At 36.0% G+C, this 23,033-nt stretch overlaps 2 protein-coding genes and 1 long non-coding RNA gene across 3 annotated transcripts; 2 read left to right on the top strand and 1 right to left on the bottom strand.

The window, feature by feature from the left end:
• The first annotated feature begins 4,774 nt into the window (after window positions 1–4,774).
• On the top strand, window positions 4,775–7,457 carry LOC118682758 (uncharacterized). The gene is made up of 3 exons (XR_011395837.1): window positions 4,775–4,993; window positions 5,106–7,076; window positions 7,145–7,457. It is a non-coding gene; the product is annotated as an uncharacterized lncRNA (long non-coding RNA).
• An 8,514-nt stretch (window positions 7,458–15,971) lies between these two features.
• Window positions 15,972–16,883, top strand: LOC106619865 (uncharacterized). Its single transcript, XM_014238162.3, has 2 exons — window positions 15,972–16,514; window positions 16,568–16,883. The coding sequence occupies exons 1-2, from the start codon at window positions 16,063–16,065 to the stop codon at window positions 16,764–16,766; spliced, it is 651 nt and encodes a 216-aa protein (XP_014093637.1). The 5' UTR covers window positions 15,972–16,062; the 3' UTR covers window positions 16,767–16,883.
• Window positions 16,842–19,325, bottom strand: MED16 (mediator complex subunit 16). Its single transcript, XM_014238161.3, has one exon. The coding sequence runs from the start codon at window positions 19,211–19,213 to the stop codon at window positions 16,892–16,894; it is 2,322 nt and encodes a 773-aa protein (XP_014093636.1). The 5' UTR covers window positions 19,214–19,325; the 3' UTR covers window positions 16,842–16,891.
• Window positions 19,326–23,033: the final 3,708 nt, after the last annotated feature.

The raw sequence follows: 23,033 nt of genomic DNA, 5'->3' as shown, positions 1-23,033 counted from the left end.
AATACATTCGTTTGCATTAAACACTTCGAGCGAAGTGCAGTGGGCGTGAGAAAATTGAAGGCACATGCTGTGCCTACCCTCAACCTTGGTAAGTTCTTCTTCTTTCAATAATATAAAATTATATAGAGTAGTTTATATAAATATCGCTTGTTTAACTTTATTAGGATTAGAAAAACTATATATATTACATCCATACAGTTGTATGTGTATGTAGGCATGTATGTATATTGAGAGTATAATATTGAGAGTATATATTAACATATGTACATATATAAACATTAGTATATTTGCTGATACTTCTAATATAAGTATGTACAATGATGTGCGATGATGGTAAAACAATAATATTTATTATTGGTGTTACATTAATATTTAGTGAAGTATCCATGGTTTTTTAAAACTGCTGTATATAGGGTTATATATACATAAATGAAAATGGGTGAAATCTAAAACGAGTATGGTATACTTTGCGAGAGTATAAAATGTTCGGTTACATCCGAACTTAACTCTTCCTTACTTGTTAGTTTTACTGATATATTTTAGTTCGAGTCAGCTAAAATTATATTATATAAAATAAATGCAATAATAATATTATATGTTATAATATTTACATTTTAATGTAATTATTATATACGTTTATACATACAACATGAACAGGTGTTGAATATAAATTTTTTATGTAATTAGGTTACGACGAAGCACCTAGGCATTTGTGGACGGGTCCACTGCCCCGAAGAAGATGCTGCATTAGCAGCTGCGTTTCTAGGCAGGCGACGCTGTTTGAGTTCCCTAAAAAGGACGATGTTCGTTGGGCAGAGGCTTGCAACATAGTCGTGTCGCCTTCCGATACTCTATTTATTTGTCGTAACCATGTTGACCCAGAGTACGTCTCTAGATTCAAACTATTGCCTGGGGCTATTCCATGTTTCAGATTAGAGTCAGAACTAAATCGTAGCTCTTCTAGTAATTACTCTGATTGGGTGTGCCCGCCCGTCACTAACACTGATGAACGTCCTAAGGTAGCTGTAGGAGATAGGGAGGACGACATAACCTTAAGGGAATTCGAAGAATATTCCATTTTAGAAGAAGAAAGATTAGGATTAGGGACACAAAATAACGAGGTAGGCTCTGCATTAGACAGCCGCGAACACTTTGCTCGATCCGCACGGTTTTATCAAAGTAATGCGCTCAAACTTAATAAAAAAATCGAAGAGTTAGAGGGGGTTAAAAAGCAGCTTGAAACAGAGTATAAAGAACTTAAAGATCGTGCAATAGTTGCGGATGAAACTTCAAGCTCTGATGCTGTAACATTCGTTAGGATGATCGTCACAAAACGCACTTTCTTTAATGACAATGAAAAGACATTGGTACAAAATATTAACTATATGTCCACCAAATCTTACAGTTTCATGCGTGACGATTTAGGTTTCGCTTTACCAAGCAAGAACTCTCTTTTGAGATGGCGCTCCATTAGGTATGTTGTCCCTGGCGTCGATGCCAATGTCATGGGAAATTTAGGCAAAATTGCCAAAAATATGTCCGTTCTAGAACGTAATTGCGTTCTCTTATTTGATGAAATCATCATAAAGTCCGATCTAACTTATAATCGAGTTAGAGATATCATTGATGGGTTTGTAGATTACGGGGAAGGCCATCGCGAAATGAAAATAGGTAGTAAATGTTGTTTTTTTATGGTAAAAGGGTTGAGTTCAAGTTGGAAATATGTGTTTTCTTACTATATTTCCAAAGGTGGATTTCAAAGTCAAAATTTATTTGAAATTTTGAATAAAAATATCGCAGCACTGAAGTCGATTGGCCTTAACGTAAAGGCTTTAGTCTGCGATCAGGGGGGACCAAACTCTTCAATTTTCAATTTAATGCAAATTAGTGAAGAAAACCCCTTTTACATGCACGAAGGTTCTAAAGTGTATTGCTTATATGATTACTGCCACCTATTTAAGTCTGTCCGCAATACGTTAATGAAAAATGATATTTCAAGTCCCGATGGAATAGTCAGTTTCAATATTATTAAAAAACTATACTCTATCGATCAGAGCAATATACATTTTAAGATTTGTCCAAAACTAACAGAGTCCCACATATAATATATCCCAGCGCCTTTGAAAAAATGTCTGTAAAACGTGCAACTCAAGTTCTGAGTAATTCGGTCGCGGCTGGCATAGAAATGGCCTATAGCCAAAATCTATTCGGCTCTGACGAATATTTAAAAAAATGTGTCAAGCCTACGCAGTTATTTGTGAAGAGAATGAACGATCTCTTCGATGATTTAGACTGCAAAAATGTTGCTTTAAAAAAATCCTGCGGATGACGGTAAATGATAGATGGGGGGGGCGTTTCGAAATTGACGTCATTCTTATTTATTTATTTATAGTTTATTTTTCACGTACAAAAAGATTATTTCTAAAAAGAAATTTCTTCCCGTGGTACTTACATGTATTATACATATAAACCTTTTTTAAGAATCAGTCTATATATTTAAAAAAACCGCATCAAAATCCGTTGCGTAGTTTTAAAGATCTAAGCATACTAATAAACACAATACTTAAATAATAACTACAACATTACATAATTAATAAAAGTAAATATTAATACTATACTTATACTTAAATACATGTCTCATACTAAGGAAAGATAATGTTCTTGTGATATTTTGCAAGTATTTAATGGTATTAATTATTGAGCTCATTATTTATTTATTTATTTATTACAAGGTCAAGGCATGTCTACATTATTTTTTTAAACTATAAATAACATCGTACCTATGAATATAGTTTGTATGCGACACTGTGTTTATTAAACGAAGATTGGCGGCGACTCGGAGAATAAAAGAAATCGGCGCTGTTTAAACAAAGTCGGCTTCCTTTGTCTTCGGCGCGCACCGCCACCGCTGCGGACCTGCGGCCTGCGTTCGCTGTCAATCTGAGTACGAACGTGAACGATGCAACACGTTTATCCGCGCAGATTTTTATTGGCGATGGTTATTGACTTACAAAAAGTGCACCAGCGATTGTTTTCTGCTGTGAAGAGACGATATTTCGATAAAACCCCTCAAGCCGCACAAAAGCTTTGCGATGAAATATGGCATAAACTGAAGAGTGAATTTGACCCAAAGAAACAGCGGACGGAACTTGCTAATGCAGCAGAAAGGAAAATTTCGGACCTACTAAAAGATTTACCTGCCATCAGGGAAAACAAAAGCATTACGTCTTTTTTTTCACGACAGAAAGTAAGTCAAAAATTACTCATATTGTAAAGGTAAAAAAAGATTTGATTGTTTGTACTAAAATATACTTAGAAACTACTGGACCAATTTAAAAAATTCTTTTACCTTTACAAGCCGACATTATCCCTGATAAACATAGTATAATAGAAAACTATTGTGTGGTTTTATGAAACCACGGTAAAAGTGAAACTTATTTTCATATCGTAGACATTAAATTAATAATTTTTGGAATAATATTCTATTAAATGGCATGATCATTAAAAGCTTTGATAACATCTGAAAAGACCAAGCGGTCGCACATATGCTCATATATATATAAATATATGTATATAATTATGTGTGCATCTAAACAAATATGAAAGAACGCATACTTTATGTATATCTGTCTACCTACAACATATGTACATATGTATGTAAATATGTATACTAATTGCTTCATGCGAAATCTCACGTTTTTTTGGTTTCATTTCAAAGAATCAATGTGTCGAAGCCAAATTTATAGTAAATCACACAACAACAACATTTTCATTCATGAACGCAGGCTTACTCTTAACAAGCGAAGTTGACTCATTCATAAAAGTAAACGTTATACACATCTTTCCGAGCATGTGTTTGCCCACAAGCGTTTTTTCGCGACGATGGCAAAAGCTAAAAATCATAAATTGAACAACTTTCTGATGTTCCTTCTTGAAAGGAAAAGTGTCAACCCGGCAAACGCAGGAAAAAGTGACAAAAATGGCATAGCTCTTGTCGATTTAAAATATTTTACAATTTAAAAATATTTTTATATGGCTCGCAAAAATCTGCGTCGATATACATATATGCATGCTCATGCATAAACATACATATTTACGATGGTTTATTGGCAAAGCTGTTAGAGCGGCAAGGGAAGCGGTGACAATCGGCAATCGTTCGTTTGTTGTTTCCGAAACAGCTCGGATTTTCTACCAACAACACAATGTTGTGACGCTTTGTCGTCGCGTGAGTCGCTATAGCAATTTGGCTGTCATATTGACATGTGTGTGTGCTGCTTATGCTACTTGAGACGATTCTTGTTTTTGAAGAACAATGTTTGTTATTTTTGCCGGTGACGTATTTACATGTGTACGCATATGTGTACGTAGGTTTGTGTATGCATTATTTGTTCGGCACATATGTATGTACATATACACATATGTATAGAGCATTACAAAAACGACATGCAAACGCAGCCCAAAAAATTTGAGACGATGTAATAAAAGTTTCACTTTAATAGTATTAGTATTAATTTTAAACATAGTATAATAGTACCACGGAATTAAAGCTAGTCTAAAAAAATTTTGTCATTAAATACTTAAACCTATTTAAATATTTTATTTTTACGTATTTGACTGTTCAAAAGAAATAAGAGCCTCTCAACCTAATATTTTCTTTCAAACTCAGCGATTGAACGTACATTTTATGTGTGTTATAAATTATGATTTTATGATGAAACTGTTCCAGATATAATTGTTCGGAACCGTTCAATCTTACACCATAGACCAACAGAATTTTGAAAACTGGCCTAAGTATATTCTGAGAATTATAGACTGACCTATTTAACATGACCTTTATTAATTTTGGGTTTTTCAGGATAAAACAAAAGCAAGCACTTCAATAGCGCCGTTTTCTGGCGAGTCTCCAGCATCGATTCCTTCGTCCTCACTGCTCCCAACTACCTCCTCGCTCGGATCTTCAACTGTGCTGGAAGATAACGCTATAGCCCAACCTGTAAATAATTATTAATTCTTTCAAATAGACTTAACTATCCAGTTGCTTTGCCCAAGATTTTAAGAACTGTTATATTGTTCAGTATTTAATCCTAGAATGATTTTTATTTCAGGGTGGATCCAAAGAAGCTATTCTTCCACTCACAATCGGTGCTGATTGTGGTAGCGCTCAGCAAGGGTATGCGGTCAACATTTCGGATGACGACATTAAAGGGGCTTGCCAACAGAAAAGGGTTCATCAAACTCTATCATCTGATGAGGATGAAAGCAGCACTACGAAGAAATCGCGTACCTACAAGGCCCACGCAGAAAATGCAAGCAAGACTTGCATAGCTGCATTGCAAGTAACAATTAGCAAATTGGAACAGTCCGAAAATCGGGGATTACTGACTGAAAGTGGATATGCTGAGCTTCAGGAGGCGAAGAAATCAATAAAAAAGGAAACTAAGAATTTAGAGAAACTAAAAAGTAACCAAACAGCATCAAAAAAAATATAGGAAAAAAAAGAAGCTTTTCAAGCTTTGGTAGCTACAAATCCTGGAGCAGAATCGATAATAACTTTACACGAGCATCCCGGTCGCCCACGGCTGGAAAATGAAGACAATTTAATAAAAACTATTGCCGAAATCGCCATGTATGGAAGTTCAGTGGATGAGAAACGTAGAAGCAAGATAATTCGTTCTTGTCGCACGTTGGATGACCTACACAAAAAACTCACTGATGTAGGTTTTGATTTTGAGATTTTCCGCTCAGCTACATATTTAAGACTCATACCCCGCAAATCCAGTTCATTGGAGGGTAAAAGACATGTTAAAACAGCTCCAGTGCGTTTGATTCGAGCTCAAGAAGATTATCATAAGTCTCACCCAGATACTGCGTTCTGCGTCGCTTCCATCCGAAGACTGGAATGTCTTGCATCTCTGATTGGAGATGATTCAGCTTTTATATCTCAGGACGACAAAGAAAGGGTACCAATCGGCCTAACTGCTGCTAACAAGCAAGCACCGTTCATGATGCATATGGACTATTTAGTCCGCCTACCAGACCATACCTTCGTTGTCGGACCCGGACACAAGTTGATCCCAAGTGTCTATGCCGGATGCCGGGTTAATGAAACAAAGCCGATTGGCCAGCCTGACGGAGTGTCCTATAGCGGCCCAATATACATAGCAATTAGGAGTGGAAAACACTCGTCTTCAACTGCAGCAACACACGCCCAAGACTTCGAGAGATTATTGACTCTTGACAACTTTAAGAGTATTTTGAAAACACCCTCGGGGGTGGTGAAGCCAGTGCTGATTTTCACTGTTGACGGAGGTCCTGACGAAAATCCCCGTTACCAAAAAGTCATTGTCTACGCTGTGCGACATTTTTTGGACCACAATTTGGACTATATTGCAATAGCATGCAATGCACCTGGACGCAGTGCGTTTAACCGTGTTGAAAGGAGAATGGCACCACTCAGTCACCAGCTTGCAGGATTAATAATTCCACACGATAAATTTGGCAGTCATCTCGATACCCAGCGGCGCACTACAGACGTCGATTTAGAGAAAAAGAATTTTAAATGTGCCGGGGAAACGCTTGCTAACGTTTGGAACGAGATGGTCATAGACGGGGAAAGCGTAGTGGCAGAGTATATCTGTCCAGATAAACCAGATCCGGAGATTGGCACCCATCCTGGACCTGAATGGTACACCAAGCACGTTAAGGAGTCTCAATATATGTTACAGATTTCCAAATGCTCAGATCTGGCTTGCTGCACAATGTCACGTAGCAAATTACGCAAGATCCTCCCTGATGGATTTATGCCGCCACCCCTGCTGCTTACATCAAATCTGGAAGCAGCGCCTCCTTTAAAAGAGGACGCCAGCTTCTGTCCTCTTTACCTTCAGATAGCACTGAAAGTGGATGTACCTCTTGGACATTTTAAGAAACTTCCATATGACTTCTACTGTCCTACGTTACAAGGCGAGCTAATGGAAAGATGCTGTTCGAAATGTGGTACTTACTTTGCTTCAAAAACCTCCATGAAGGAGCACAAAAAAAATATGAAAGATTATGTACACGGTTCACCGGATCAGGTATTGTTTTACATAGGTACAAAAAAGTATTTTAGCGATAAAGTGCTTATAGTCTTTTTTTGTTTCAGTGTTTAATGGAACAGGAAACAGGAGGTCCTGCGGCCCCTCGTCGTAGTGCTCGAATCTTGGGACGGCGAGGAATAGAAGTCCTTCAACAGTTGCATGACGGCGTAACGGGACAGGCACTTGACGTTGAATGGGTTGAAGACGTGGATGAATCGAGCCAAACCGAATATCGGGAGGAAATGGAGATATTACCCGTGATCCAGAATTTAAAAGAATGGGTGAAAGCTCCGTGGGAAAAAAGAAAAAGTAAAAAAGTAGTTTAGTAGTATATTATATCAATGATTATTGCCAAAGTATAATAATAAAAGGTGATTTTATAACCACGTGTTTTAATCATATAATACCATATTTTTCTCAAATCTGCAATGTTTTTTTTTGTAAAACTAGTAATGACGTCAATTTCGGGAGAAGGGGGGGGGTCTAAAATCTGAAAAAATCGATGACGTAATTTATGGACGGCCCCATATGCCAATGTGCAAAAAAAAAACTTACATAACTTTGACCAACAGAACCATACACACTTTTACAAACATACATCGCATATGACAAGTGCAAAATCAACCCTTATTCATATACAACGTGGCATGCGTAAATGAAAACAAAGTCAACAAGTCATGTGCATATATACGGGCAGATGTGTGTACAAAAAATTCGCATATTTACATACGCACATTCTTTGACAAATACAGTCAAACCCGGTTAAGTGCCAAAACCAAAGTTGCAGATTTTTTGTGCTTTGTAGTACATAAGCGATTGTGGTACTTAAGAGACTGGTACCAAAAAAATAATTTCTATGTATTTAAAAAAAATTACCGTTTTCCTTAAAAAATTAAGAAAAAAAAAAACGTGAGATGCAGCAAGACACAGGCAGATAAGAGGGATTGGAGGAGTGATACTTAACCGGGGCTTACTGTATACATAAATCAGAGGAATATTGAATTATTTCTTTAAAAAGTTTCTTGAATTGTAAATCGACAAATATACTATGTTGTCACTTTTATTCTAAAATATTTTAATACTCATATTTGAGGGGTTGTCACTTTTCCCTTCTAGAGGGAATATCAGAAATTTGTTCAATTTATGATTTTTAGCTTTTGCCATCGTCGTGAAAAGAAGCTTGTAGGCAAAAGCATGCTCGGGGGGATGTGAGGGTATCTGTTTTTATGAATGAAGCGAGGTTGCTTGCTAAAAGTACGCCTCCGTTCATGAATGAAAATGTTGTTGTGCAATTTACTATAAATTTGGGCTTCGCCTATTTGGCGATTGTTGTTTTTGTAAAACAATGTTGATATATGATAAAATTATGATTTCAATTTCTGAATCCGCACATTCAAATGCGCTTGTGCAGATATACATATGATTATATATAAGATTAATATGATAAAAGATGTACATATGTACATATACATATATTCTAATAAATTTAATCTCTATTAGGAAAGTATATTATGTAAAAACAAAATAAAATTATTAAATGCCCAAATTGACTATAAATATTATTTCGAAATTACATAATTTAATTAGAGTCTTATCAGTTTTGCAAGCATTCATAAAAATTCGCAAAATGATATTCATATGAATAAATATGATTGCATATAAACGTATAAGAATATAAGCCAAAAGAGTAACATGCGGCTGTAAAATGAAAGCAAGTCTCTGAGAATAATTTTCATTGAATTCTCAGCTCTGTTCACTCTCCACTGTTAAAATTTCTGCTTCAGAGCCAGATTTGGTGAAATTCACTAATAAAATCTTGTTAGGTTTTGACAGTTCACACGCTGGTCCGCAATTGAACCTTCTCTATTATATACGTTCTCTGGATAAACTGCCAGAAGCAACTAGACAGCGAATTCGTAGTATCAGAATGTTCTAGTAGCGAACTTTTGTTAAAAATTTACTATATAAGGACTGCCGGATTGTGCAGCAGACACAGTTCTAATAAGGTTGTTGCCGTGTAAAAAGCAATTAAGCTATAAGCAATAAGCTATGAACTCGAATATCGAGCAATTAGTGTTAAGTTGTTGGAATAAAGATAAATGTATAGCCATTAAATTGGGACTTTAATCAGAGAACGTATATGTGTGTGAATTGTCAAAACCTAACAAGGAGAAATTTTAACAGTAGCGAGTGAACAGAGCTGAGCATTCAATGAAAATTATGCTCAGAGACTTGCTTTGATATTACAGCTGCATGTTAGCCTTTTGGCTTATATTCTTATACGCTTATATGCAAACATATTTATTGATATGAATATCATTTTGCGAATTTTTATGAATGCATGCAAAACTGATAAAATCTATTAAATTATGGAATTTCGAAATAATATTTATAGTCAATTTGGGCGTTTAATAATTTTATTTAGTTTCTACCTAATATACATTCCTAATAAATATTTTGTATTATAATAATAGTGATTAAATTTATTACAATATATTTATATGTACATATGTACATCTTTAATCATATTAATCTTATATAGTCATATGTATGTACGTATGTATTTGAATGTACGCACTCAGAAATTCAAATCATGATTTTATCACTTATCAATACACTATATGTGCGCGCATTGATTTATATGTACACGCATATATGTATGTAGACATAAAGTTGCCGAACAAATAATGCATAGACAAACCAACCTACATATGTGTGTGCGTACACATGTAAATATGTCACCCGCAAAAACTACAAACATTGTTCTACAAAAACAACAATCGTCACAAGTCAATATGTCAGCCAAATAGGCGAAGCCCAAATTTATATTAAATTATACAACAACAACATTTTCATTCATGAACGCAGGCGTACTTTTAACAAGCAACCTCGCTTCATTCATAAAAACAGATACCCTCACATCTCCCCGAGCATGCTTTTGCCTACTAGCGTCTTTTCGCGACGAAGGCAAAAGCTAAAAATCATAAATTGAACAAATTTCTGATATTCCCTCTAGAAGGGAAAAGTGACAACCCCTCAAATATGAGTATTAAAATATTTTAGAATAAAAGTGGCAACATAGTATATTTGTCGATTTACAATTCAAGAACCTTTTTAAAGAAATAATTCAATATTCCTCTGATTTATGTATACAGTAAGCCCCGGTTAAGTATCACTCCTCCAATCCCTCTTATCTGCCTGTGTCTTGCTGCATCTCACGTTTTTTTTTCTTAATTTTTTAAGGAAAACGGTAATTTTTTTTTTTAAATACATAGAAATTATTTTTGTGGTACCACTCGCTTAAGTACCCCAATCGCTTATGTACTACAAAGCACAAAAAATCTGCAACTTTGGCTTTGGCACTTAACCAGGATTGACTGTATTTGGCAAAAAATGTAAATAAGTGCGTATGTAAATATTTGAATTTTTTGTACACACATCTGCCGTATATATGCACACGACTTGTTGACTCTGTTTCTTTTACGCATGCCACGTTGTATCTGAATAGGGGTTGATTTTGCACTTGCCATGTTCGATGTATGTTTGTAAGAGTGTGTATGATTCTGATTTCCCATCAAACAATGAGTGTACATATTTACATACATAGTTGCATGTAGACAAATTAACAATTATAATGGGTACTTTCATATTTGTTTACATGCACACATAATTAAACATATATGTATATATGTATAAGAATATTTGCGACCGCTTGGTCTTCTCTTATCGGGTTATGTCAAGCAAGAGGTGAACAAAATCAAACCCAGAAATCTGACTGAACTGAAACAGTCCATTAAATACATATTTGAGGCACTCCGGACTTCAACCCTTCAGCCCGCATTAATTTTCTAATTAGGTGTCCAATATGCGTGGCTGAGCATGGAGGAATAATTAATTGTATAAAATAAAATTAAAATTTTCTATACAATACAAAAAAAATTGATAAAAAAAAGAAACTTATTACGGTTTAGTTTTGTGAGCCGCCCTGTATATGCAGAATATCTTAAAATTATATATAAATTCGTTTGCGCATTGTAAGTATACGAATCTGTTGGCGTACATTTCTTAAGATTGAATTTAGCATTATTTTTCTCATTTAACATTAACTGAATTACAATCACGGTGGGGCGGAAAACATTATTGTTGAGGAATATGTCTTTCACATGGAATTAGGGGAAGAGATAAAGATAGAAGAAAAGGAAGCGGCTCAATGCTCGTCAAAGGTGGTACATAAACATGATTGTTGCTGCAATGACACTTCGAGGCGAGTAGCTATGAAACCTTGATGGGTGCATTAGAAAGACGGTATGGTAGTGAGCATAGGAAGCAGATCTTTCAAATGGAGTTGCGAAATCGACGCCAGAAAGCCAATAAGTATCTACAGGAGTTTGCTACAGAGATTGAGAGGTTAGCTCACTTAGCTTATGCACATAAATCCATGGAATACATCGAGGACACGAAAATTCAGACTGTCGTCAATGGAATACGAGATAACACTACATGCTTCGCTGCATTAGCATGTCCAAAATTGACATTTGCAGAAACCGTTTCGTATGCTCTGACACAGGAAACTGCATCTCTGCTTTGCAATCAAACATATAAAGCTCACAAAGTAGAAATAGAGGAGCACACTTGGGTGAACCAATTACTTGAAAAAATTGACAACATGCAGAAAGCACTGGAAAAATCTACGGAAGCGCATAAGAAAAATGATGGTGTGCCTTAATGCTTCAACTGCGAAAAAAGTGGCCATATTGCATGCAACTGTAACCAGTCCAATAACCCAGTTGGACGTAAACGAAACGCTGAGGCCAAAGAAGACATTATAGATGTCCGATTAATGACTATAACATCAGACTGGGATCCGGAGAAGCTACGGAAATCTCAGCAAGAGGATCTAGATTTGAAATGTGTAATGCACGGATTGGAGATGACTAAACGTTCAACGAGAGAAGAAATAGCTGCAGAAAACCCAGTCGTAAAGGCTTATTGGGCACAATGAAATAGTTTCATGTTAGTGTCTGGCCTCTTGCATCGCGTATGGGAAAGCGAAGCGAAGATGGTCAAAGTTCCTGAAGCTCTCAACGATCTGCACAAGGTATCACTAAAACCTTGGAGAAGTTAAAACAAAGATTTTATTGGGTTGGTTATCGTCAATCAGTTACGGAGTGGATCGCCAATTGTGTCGAGTGCATTGATGCTTAAGGGCCGCGGTCTAGGAGTCATGGTCAGATGAAGCAGTACAATTCAGATGCGCCGTTTGAGCGAGTAGCCATGGATGTAGCTGGTCCATTTTCTATCAGTAAATTAGGAAACAGATATGTTTTGGTAGTCATAGACTATTTCAGCAAATGGCCAGAGGTATACGCAATTCCTAACCAAGAGGCAGGAACAGTAGTGGATGTATTCATCAACAATTGGGTATCGAGATGTGGTGTTCCAATAGAATTAACTTCTGACCAAACATGGTAGAACGATTAAATCGAACTTTGGAAGAACATTTGAGGAAAGTTTTGGACAAATATCAAAAAGATTGGGATAACCATATATCCTTGTTCCTGATGGCTTATCGGTTTGCTGTACATGAAACAAAGGGCAGACTCCAGCAAGGGTAATTTTTGGTAATGATCTTCGACTACCGATTGATTTAAAATTTGGAATTAACGCCAACGAAGAAGGAATACTAAGGAATTCAATAGCATCCTAGATGACGAGATGAGGGATATACATGCTATGGTGAGACAGCACCAAAATTATGAGCGATAAGATGAAAGCAAAATACGACAAGGCAATAAACTCTGAGCGTTTTATTGAAGGCGATTGGGTATTGTTATATAACGAAAGAAAGGCTTATCTCCCAAATTACAGTGTATTTGGGAAGGACCATACCAGGTTATTAAACGACTCAATGATGTAGTTTATCGCATACAGACCATTGGAAGACCACGGCATAAAATGAAGGTGGTTCATCTGGAACGGCTTGCAGCGCTTGGTACCGCAAATATGTCTAATCGGGACGATCAGACTTAGGTAGAGGGCAGTGTGCCGAAAACGAATACCAGAACAAATCAGAATCGACGATAAACTGCCAGAAGCAACTAGACAGTGAATTCGTAGTTGCCAAAATGATTTAGTAGCGAACTTTTTTTTTTAAATTTACTATATAAGGGCTGCCGGATTGTGCAACAGACACAGTTCTAAATAGAGTGTTGCCGCGTAAAAAGCAAATAAGCTATAAGCAATAAGTTATAAACTCGAATATCGAGCAATAAGTGTTAAGTTGTTGGAATAAATATAAGTGTATAGCCATTAAATTGGCACTTTAATTTAACAATCTAGTGATCGAACTCAAGAGTGAGTTACAGGCAGACGATTTATAGAGAAATCCGTTACAATATTGTGACGAACATAGATGATAGAACAAAATCGAATGAACGATAAATTGCCAGAATGTTCTAGAAGCAATGTTTTGTTACAGATTTACTATATAAGGGCTGCCGGATTGTGCAGCAAACACAGTTCTAGTTAGAGTGTTGTCGTGATAAGAGCAATTAAGCTATAAGCAAGAAGTTGTAAGCTCGAATAACGAGCAATAAGTGTTAAGTTGTTGGAATTAGAAATAAAGATAAGTGTGTAGCCATTAAATTGGGACTTTTATTTAACAATCCAGTGATCGAACTCAAGAGTGAGTTACAGGTAGACGATTTATCGAGAAATCCGTTACAATTGGTGTCAGAAGTGGGATTGTCAAATAAATTCCCAAGGAGATAATTATTTGAAAATTGCCAAGTTTAACGATCTGAAGATTCCACAACTGAAAAAGGAGCTGGAGCAACGGGGTTTGGCGACAAATGGATTAAAAAATGGATTACAATCACGGTTCAGAGAGGCCATGGAGGCGGAAAACATTAATGTTGAGGAATATGTCTTTCACATGGAATTAGAAGAAGAGACAACAAAGATGGAAGAAAAGGAAGAGGCTCAATGCTCGTCAAAGATTGTGGACATAAACATGGTTTTTGCCGCAATATCCCAAATTTCGACGTAAATGTCGACACAATTTAAAGAGCGAGAAACGCGATTGTCAACGCATTTGGAAGAGCTGTTCGCAGCGCAACATGCACGTTTTGTCAGCACCGAAAGAGCTCGACGCGCATATGTCAGCGCAGGTATCCTCACAGTTGGAAGAGGAGGAAGCATGTGAACCAGGATCTTCACAGTATGAAGAGCAAGAAGCTTGTATACCAGCAAAAGTGTCTTCGCAGTCGGAAGAACTGAACGGGCGCATGCCAGCGCAGGTGTCCTCACAGTCGGAAGAGGAGGAAGCGTGTGTACCAGTACAAGGGTCCTCACAGTCGAAAGAGCTGGAACTGCGTATGTCAGGGCAGGTGTTCTCACAGTTGCAAGAGGAGGAAGCGTGTGAACCAGTAAAAGGTTCCTCACAGTTAGAAGAGGAAGAAGCTTGGATACCAGCACAAGTGTCCTTACAGTTGGAAGAGCAGGAAGCGTGTATACCATCACAGGTGGAAGATCAGCATAAAATTGAACCTGAAACGGATGACTCTGTGCAAGAAGATCCAGAATTGGAAGGTGCATTACATAAGGTGGAGTTGAACCAATGTACAACGATTGGAAAAATAACTACAGGAAGGCCAGTCACAAAATCATATTGGGCAGAGCGGAGCAGTTCAAAGTTAGTGTATGGCTGCTTGCATCGAGTATGGAAAAGCGAAAATAAGCAGCCCTTCCGAGTACTTATGGTTGTTCCAAGGGTTGGAATTCCTGATGTTCTTAACGTGCAGTACAAATGTCCAAGAGGAGGGCACTTGAGAGACATGAAATCTTTCGAGCATTTGAAGCAAAGGTTTTATTGGACTGGTTGTCAATCAGCTATAAAAAGGATTGCGAAATATGCTGAGAACATTGTAGCTAAAGGATCAAGGTCCAGGAGTCATGGGCAGATGAAACAGCACAATTCGCGTGCGCCAGTTGAGAAAATAGGTGTGTATGAAGATGGTCCGTTCCCCACCAATAAATTAGGAAATAGTCATGTTTTGGTAGTCAAGGACCATTTCAATGAATGGCCACAAGTATGCACAATTCCTAACCAAGAGACTGAACCAATGACGGAGGCATTCATCAACAAGTGGGTAACTTGGGGTGGGTGTTCCAATGGAGTTACGTTCTGATCAAGAATGGAATCTCGAGTCAGCTTTAAGTCAAGGGATGTACCAAAAACTGAGTATCCCAAAAACGGATGGAACCAACTCCAAGAAGAGAAGGACGGCTAACGGTGTCAGCACCAGCCTAGAAGACGAGATGGGGGAGGGCACCACGACAGTCGGGTCTACGTAACCGGAACGGAGCCGGATTTGTTCCGGCCAAGGACTGTCAACTCGGCAGAATTCTGACGCTACAACAACAACAACGAAATGGTGGACATAAAAGCTTTGTGTTTTGTATCGCAAATATGTCCAATCGGGACGATCAGACTTAGGTGGAGGGCAGTGTGACGAACATAGATGATAGAACAAAATCGAATGAACGATAAACTGCCAGAAGCAACTAGACAGTGAATTCGTAGTTGCCAAAATGATTTAGTAGCGAACTTTTTTTTTTAAATTTACTATATAAGGGCTGCCGGATTGTGCAACAGACACAGTTCTAATTAGAGTGTTGCCATGTAAAAAGCAAATAAGCCATAAGCAATAAGTTATAAACTCGAATATCGAGCAATAAGTGTTAAGTTGTTGGAATAAATATAAGTGTATAGCCATTAAATTGGCACTTTAATTTAACAATCTAGTGATCGAACTCAAGAGTGAGTTATAGGCAGACGATTTATAGAGAAATCCGTTACAATATTGATAGTGAGACAAAAACTATCGATAGCCAATCGACTGATTTGCAGCTCTATTACAGTATATAGTATAACTTATAAAATAGGATAAATATTTAATTGAATTAGGTTTTATTTATTAAAATGCGTTTGCTGTTGTTCCAGCACAGATTTTCAAAATCACTAAATATCATTAAGAATAGGAATCATTTAATTAAATGTAATCCTAGTAGTTTTGTTGGTCGTAATCTCTGTAATCACTTTCATAATAACAAAACAGTTATGAAAAACCGTGATTTCTTTATAAAAAAAGACAGTGTGCCATCGGAGTATGAACTTATATACCGGGCACCAATGGAAACGTATGTTACAGTTGCAAAGTATATATCTACAATGGCAGCAGCAATAATTTCTTCTGCAACAATATACACCGTAACGAATGAGTATAAACTTTCAACAGCCAATTTCGAGTCTATGGGTTTAGTGTCACATCCAGATGACCTTTGGTATTTTTCGTTGGGATTTATTGCTGTGACAATTGCAATACGCCTTTTTATTGCTAGATATCCTTTACGAATTTATGGTGCGAACGACAAGTAAGTTTGTTCAATAAATACGAAGAAAGAATAATTTTTATTAACGATTACAGATACATTGCTGTGTATGAACCGCAATTGCCTTTCCAATCGTCTAAACATAAGTTCAACAAAGGAGATGTGGAAGAAATTATGAGTAGGTTTAATCCATGGAACAATTGCACTTATCGCCTGGGGAACAGAACATCTTTGTTATTAAATCGGTATTTTCGAACTCCATCAGATTACAATCAAATGCTAGGATATAATTAATTAAATAATTTAAGTAAGATGCACATGTTGTACTAAAACCATATTTTCTTCTTCAGTACTTAGAATATGAAAAAATTATTTTATTTTTAGAAATAAATTCGTTTATTTTGTTTTTAATTTCTTGTTTACAATTTTTTCCAATAACCCCCACAATGGCAATATAACCATCTCTGACACCAGGCTTTCATAGCAGAAGTTTTAGATAAATTTAGTAAACTATTTATCAATCCGCATCTTATACAGTGTCTAAGTGCATTTACTTTTGCTCCCAAGTGCAGATTACTGACGCCATCCTTCATATCGCTAATAAATACAACTTCTTCGTAATTGACGTCCTTCAACCAACCTGGCTCTATCGATGCCACAAATATAAATGGATATGATTTGTAAAGTGGTAGATGATTATTTAATAATGTAGCTGGATTGTTAAATTGTTTTTGAGGAATGAGGACTTGAGTAGATAAAAGACTACATTCATCTAATAAAAAGTCATCGGGTTCTGTAGTATTTTGTGCCAAACGGGTCAAAAGTCTAAACAAGGTAGCTAAAACATCAATGTTTTCGACCGATTTTGTATATGTCGGTAAGCATTGTGGATTTAAGAGACCCCATATTCGCGTCATTACTAATAGCTCTCTTATGCTATTAATAGCTACGCTGTCTCTGCTAATGTCGTACCCTTGTTTTTTACTCATCTTCGCTTTAATAACTTCATTCGGAAGCTTTTTCAGAATATTTAATGCCAAATCAGATACCCATTGTATGAGTTGTTGCAAACTTTGCAATGTTAAAGGCTCAACAGTGAAATCTTTGCCATCTAAACTAAATAATACTTTGTCTATATCTGTAGATGGATCTTGTAGTATCATAGCTAAATTATCCCCAGGACCCTTGTCCTGACAACTTAGATCTGCCGGGCGTAGTAAACTTTTGAACGTTATGGATATGGTATGCAAAATTATTAAATTATCAAAATCTTGTTGTCTTGATTGAATTCTACACATATTGCTCTTCATACACAAGAAATTAGAATAATAGAAGTGTCGCGTTATTGTAGATTGTTTAGTAAAATTTTCTGTTAACTTTTCAATAAGTATTTCCAAATTACTTAAATTTAACATAAGTATGTCGCTTGCATCGACACCAGTTATTATACAATACTCTAACAGCGATGTTTGTAAGGAAAATGTGTTCAATTTGTAATTTTTGTCTGCTGCAGGATTCGTTACTTGCGTGGCGTACATTTGACCGTAGTTATCGAAGAGAACAAGTAATTGATTCATATGTGTTATGTCTGCTGACACAAATTTGCAGGGACTATACCGATCTTCAGACATTAATCGGTCGGATATAACCAAAGCCACCTTTTTCAAACCAGGTTCGACAATTTGTATGGTATTATCTTTTAAAACGACAAATATTTGTGTAGTCTGTGTTAATAGTTTAGAACTGCATACATTGGCTATACCAATTCCAAATGGAACCTTAGCAATGTTTTCCCACGTTTCACTCTGCACGAAATCTCCCTTATTTTTTTGGAGTAATTTATGAACGGCTTGATGTTTCTTGCTTAAGTGCCACTGCTCCAGCAAACTCCCCTCTATAGTATTATATCCGATATACAGAACGTCTTCTTTGTTCGAAGAAATCCAACCAATGTGAGAGATTTGTTTGTAATTGACCGCATTAAAGAATATACTAGGAAGAGCTTCACATTTTAGAAACAAATTGTCATTATCCATATTTAAAGCCACTTTAAAACAATAAACAATTTTGGGTCTACAACTGTATGTTAGTGCAACATTTAGCTGACTACTAGGACAATGAGACATGCTGCACAGCGATATGTAAAAGCGAGAAAGACCTATACTTTGAGTAACTCCTTTGAGTTCGATGGCATGGCTATTCGTTTCACTTAATTTTTTATGTGGAGTTATAAATGCGCCTACTAATCCCGATGAGGTGATAACGACAACGCCTTCAGCTGGCGCACTTCCGAAATGTTCTACCGTCGGATGATACTCCAGACGTTCAAATTTGTCAGCATATGTTGGTAAGTCCTTCTTTTGCGAATGAAAGTATATACTCTTTCCGTTGTGAAAGAATTTTGCTGATATTATATCTTCGCCATCAAAATTTACTTTATATACTTGATACCAGATATTTAGGATCTTATTTGTGGACCATATTTCAACAAGTCCATTGTTATAACCTGCCAATAGTAGTTCTCCGTTGCTATTCCATTCCAAAACTCTTATCAGATTCTTCGTATTCGTCACACTATATATTTGCCAGGGTGATATGACATCGCATACATATATGTGACAGCCGGCATCTAATTCTTCACTCAGACTATACGCAACTATATTTTTAGACGAAATGCTGCTGATTACACTCTTATTTACACTTGGAATAGAATCCACTTGAACTTTGTAGATAATAGTCATTGTACAGTCGTATTTTTTGAAAGAATTCCTTTTTACATTCTACAAAAACAGAACCAAAAAGCAATACACCATAGTATTCATGGTATAAGGGAGTAGCGAAAGTCCCATTCACAATAGTTTCGCCACCTCTGAGGCGTACGTTCACAATAAAACCAACATGGTGGCCATGGTGAGTTAGGGTGGCGAGGGTTTAAACGCGTTGCTCAGAACAAAAAAAACGCCGTAATAACTATTTATAAATATTTTCAATTTTGGTTATAAAATGATGTTTAATGCTGTAAACCAAATATGATATTATACCATGTTAAGATAGGTTTATATGCGGAATATTTTTAACCATTTTAATTAACATATTAATGGACAAACTAAAAATTCAATTTAACTCTGAGTGGACGGGAAGAATAACTCGTGTAACAGAATTTGATATTATAAGTCATAATAATTCATATAATCAAAAAGGCAAAACTTATCATTGCCATACAAGTCATAATAAATCATTTAAACAATAAAGCAAAAATTATCATTGTATGTAGAAGGTGCGTTCCAAAGTAAACAGTAAAAAAGTAACAAAGTAAACTCTAATGGCGCCATCTATATGTCGATTAGTGCGTTAGAATCTGCTATCCTTTATCGGCTTCCATTAAAAATTCATATGTTGGAAGTGAAGTTATTACGTTTTAAGTGTCAGTACGTTTTTGTCATCGGCAAGGATGAAATGATGCGGACTCTTTGAATCGAGAGAGAGCTGTCAAAACCCACATTTTTTATAACATTTTCCAATCATGCCACTGTCGAAAGGAAATAGATTGGGTATTATAAAAAAAGTTTTTGGGTATTTTGCATATCGATATTATTTTTAGGTGCTTCGTCCCCGAGTATGCCTATATAACGCATATAAATCCCTATATACGTGTATTTATATTATAAAATTTTTCCAAACTCATATAACATAAAAAAATAGCATATAAATAAAAAAATTTATAACAAAGAAACAATACAAGTCATAATAAAAGATCATGGTTTTATGATGAACGTTTTAAATTAAATTAACAAATAAAATTTAGTTGCACGTTACTCAAAAGTATTGGTGTCGTTCCTTGAAATTTCGTTTCGCACTGCTTTTAATAGGTATTTTTAGCTGGTTTATTTCTGGCATCCCGCCTTTTTTGACATCAGCTGTTCGAAATTCCCTGATTTTAATAATCAGGGAAAGAGAATAACAGAAAAATCAGCGAAAACGAAAGAGTCTCGCATCATGTCATCCTTGTCATCGGTGCGAAAATGAGCTTCGAACAAAGTGCCAACATTAAATTTTGTTCTAAAATTGGTTAAACTTTTACCGAAACGTTTCAATTGATGAAACAAGTTTATGGCAATGATTGCCTATCCCGTAGCAGAGTGCACGAGTGGTTTCAACGTTTTCAAAGTGGTCGTGAGGACATAAATGAGAAATCAGTTGAAACCCAAAAAATCGCGCCTGGAAAAGTCAAAAGTGAAGACAATGCTGATTTGTTTATATGATTTCAAGGGTATTGTCCTCAAAGAATTTGTTCCACCCGGCCAAAACGTTAATGCGGTATTCTACCTTGGAGTTTTGAAGCGTTTGGTGCGTCGTATTCGGCCCGAATATCGCGAAGATGGAAGTTGGCGTGTGTTGCACGATTAATCGCCGTCTCATCGATCGACGCTTGTGGCCGATTATTTGACCAAAAATCACATTTTAACAATCAACCACTCCCCGTATTCACCTGATATGGCACCGTGCGACTTCTACCTTTTCGGAAAAATGCATTTGCCGATGAAAGGAAAGCGTTATGCAGACGTGGAGGCCATTTAAAAGGCTTGCACTGGCATACTGGCGGCCATACCGGGCAACGAGCCTAAACATGTCGCTCGACATACTTTTGGACCGTGCAAAAAGCTGTATTAAAGCAGAAGGAGACTCTTTAGAATAAAATTAATTGATTTTGCCGATAAAACCATTTGTTCTGTCTTTATTTTTTAAAGTCCTGTTTACTTTGGAACGCACCTTGTATTTTAAGAAATAGCTACTGACCAATGTTGTCTCTAAATAAGGTATACATTTATTTAATCACATATTTTATTTACGTTTTTTATATCAACATTCAGCGATGAAAATATGTACAATATTTTATTATAATTCTTTACATAAAAAATTACCTACACAGTTCTTAGCTTAGTTTTTAAATATATAGATTTCTAAAACAAATTATTTGTTGAAGTTGCAATATCTTTAGCTTATAAAATACGGTAGATATATTGTTTATATATTTTAAGTAACACATTTGAATAGTTGGGAAAACTTTAGTATAACGTCCCAGGCTTTCGGGGATAAAATGGGTATGGGCGGATAGAGGAGATCCTCCAGATCAAGAATATATATAGATATAGCCGCGGGAAACTTATATATTTCGAGATATTTACGTTTAAAGTTGAAAATTTCAACTATTTAAAGTACGCATTTTTTCGATTTCAAATGAATTATACACCTATATTTTCCACTTTTATATCCACTAACACTTCACTAATTCGTTTGTACACATTTATTTTATATTATATAGTGCAAAAATAGTTTAATTCAATAATTAAATTATTGTTAAATGCTATTAATTCTAACAATAACAAAAGGGTTGCAAAATGTAAAATAACCAGTGTTACCTTATCGACATCTTTTGTAATTGAACTGAAAGAAATTAAAACAGATAATACCCCAAATACAGGAATCCAAAACCTAGAGAAATAAACTATTATAGAGCATTGATGTTAAGTATTACGTTATACCCTCTATGACAATATTACTTTTTCTTGTAGAACTTCTGTTTGCGTTGGCGGCCTTCAGCCGCGCTTCAAAAAAAAATAACCCTGGTCAACACCGGGGTGTATCAAAATATTTTTCACGCAGAACTTCTTTTTGCATTGGCGGCCTTCGGCCGCGCTTCAAAAAAATAACCCTGGTCGGTCCAACACCGGGGTGTACCAAGGTTTTTACGCGCAGAAATTCTTTTTGCGTTGTTTCCTGTTTCTAGGGTATAATCTCTATTTATTTTATTTTTCTTCGTTTACAAAATATATATGTCTATATATGTCAAATGTTGAAAGAGAAAGGTGTTGTCGAAAATTTATGTAAGAAAAACAAATATATAAAACATTCATTGAATTTGGTAAGAAAATCCTTTTAATTCAAATTGCTGTTTTTGTACTAAAAACTATTAAGAAAGTTATTCATATTTACAAAATTAGCAAAAGTTCATAATCAGGTCTGTAGCTAATCTAAAATTTTTAGATGATATCTTCTTCAACCTCTGAGAAAATAAAACAGGAAGAAACGAGCAAACTTTTGCTAAGTTATTATGGGCTATAACGAAACCGAATTCAAATTAATTGAGGAGTTTGAAAAATTTCATTCATGTTCTATACTTCGTTTTTCTTTATGTTAAAAAATTTTACTTTGATAATGGAAAGAAATTTGTTCTTCTATGTGCACTATTAAACCCAGCTTGATTTGGAGTTAATGGTTGCTTAAAGTATTGTGTCTGCACAGTTGCAAGAACAGGAAGCGTGTACATCAGCACAAGGGACAGTCGAAAAAGAAGGATAAAATTAAAGCTTCAATGGATGAGTCTTTGCCAGATGATCTAGATGGGCAAGGTGTAAAGCATGTAGTGGAGTTGAACAAATGTAAGAAAGCTCAGTCAAAAAAGCATATTGGGCAGAGGGGGGAGTTTAAAGTTGATGTGGGACTGCTTGCACCGAGTATGGAAAAGCGAGGATTGGAACATAATTAATTAGGAAACAAAAA

Source organism: Bactrocera oleae, chromosome 4 (genome assembly GCF_042242935.1).
Source record: "Bactrocera oleae isolate idBacOlea1 chromosome 4, idBacOlea1, whole genome shotgun sequence".
In the NCBI taxonomy this organism is placed as follows: Eukaryota; Metazoa; Arthropoda; class Insecta; order Diptera; family Tephritidae; genus Bactrocera; species Bactrocera oleae.
The sequence above is the reverse complement of the archived record's forward strand: the minus strand, read 5'-3'. Positions and strand labels throughout refer to the sequence as shown.

Excerpts from the sequence above, each read along its gene's own strand:
- MED16 (XM_014238161.3), bottom strand. The coding sequence starts at position 19,213 with ATGACTATTATCTACAAAGTTCAAGTGGATTCTATTCCAAGTGTAAAT.
- LOC106619865 (XM_014238162.3), top strand. The coding sequence starts at position 16,063 with ATGCGTTTGCTGTTGTTCCAGCACAGATTTTCAAAATCACTAAATATC. Across the intron at positions 16,515-16,567 it reads ATTTATGGTGCGAACGACAA|ATACATTGCTGTGTATGAAC; the intron begins GTAAGTTTGTTC and ends TAACGATTACAG.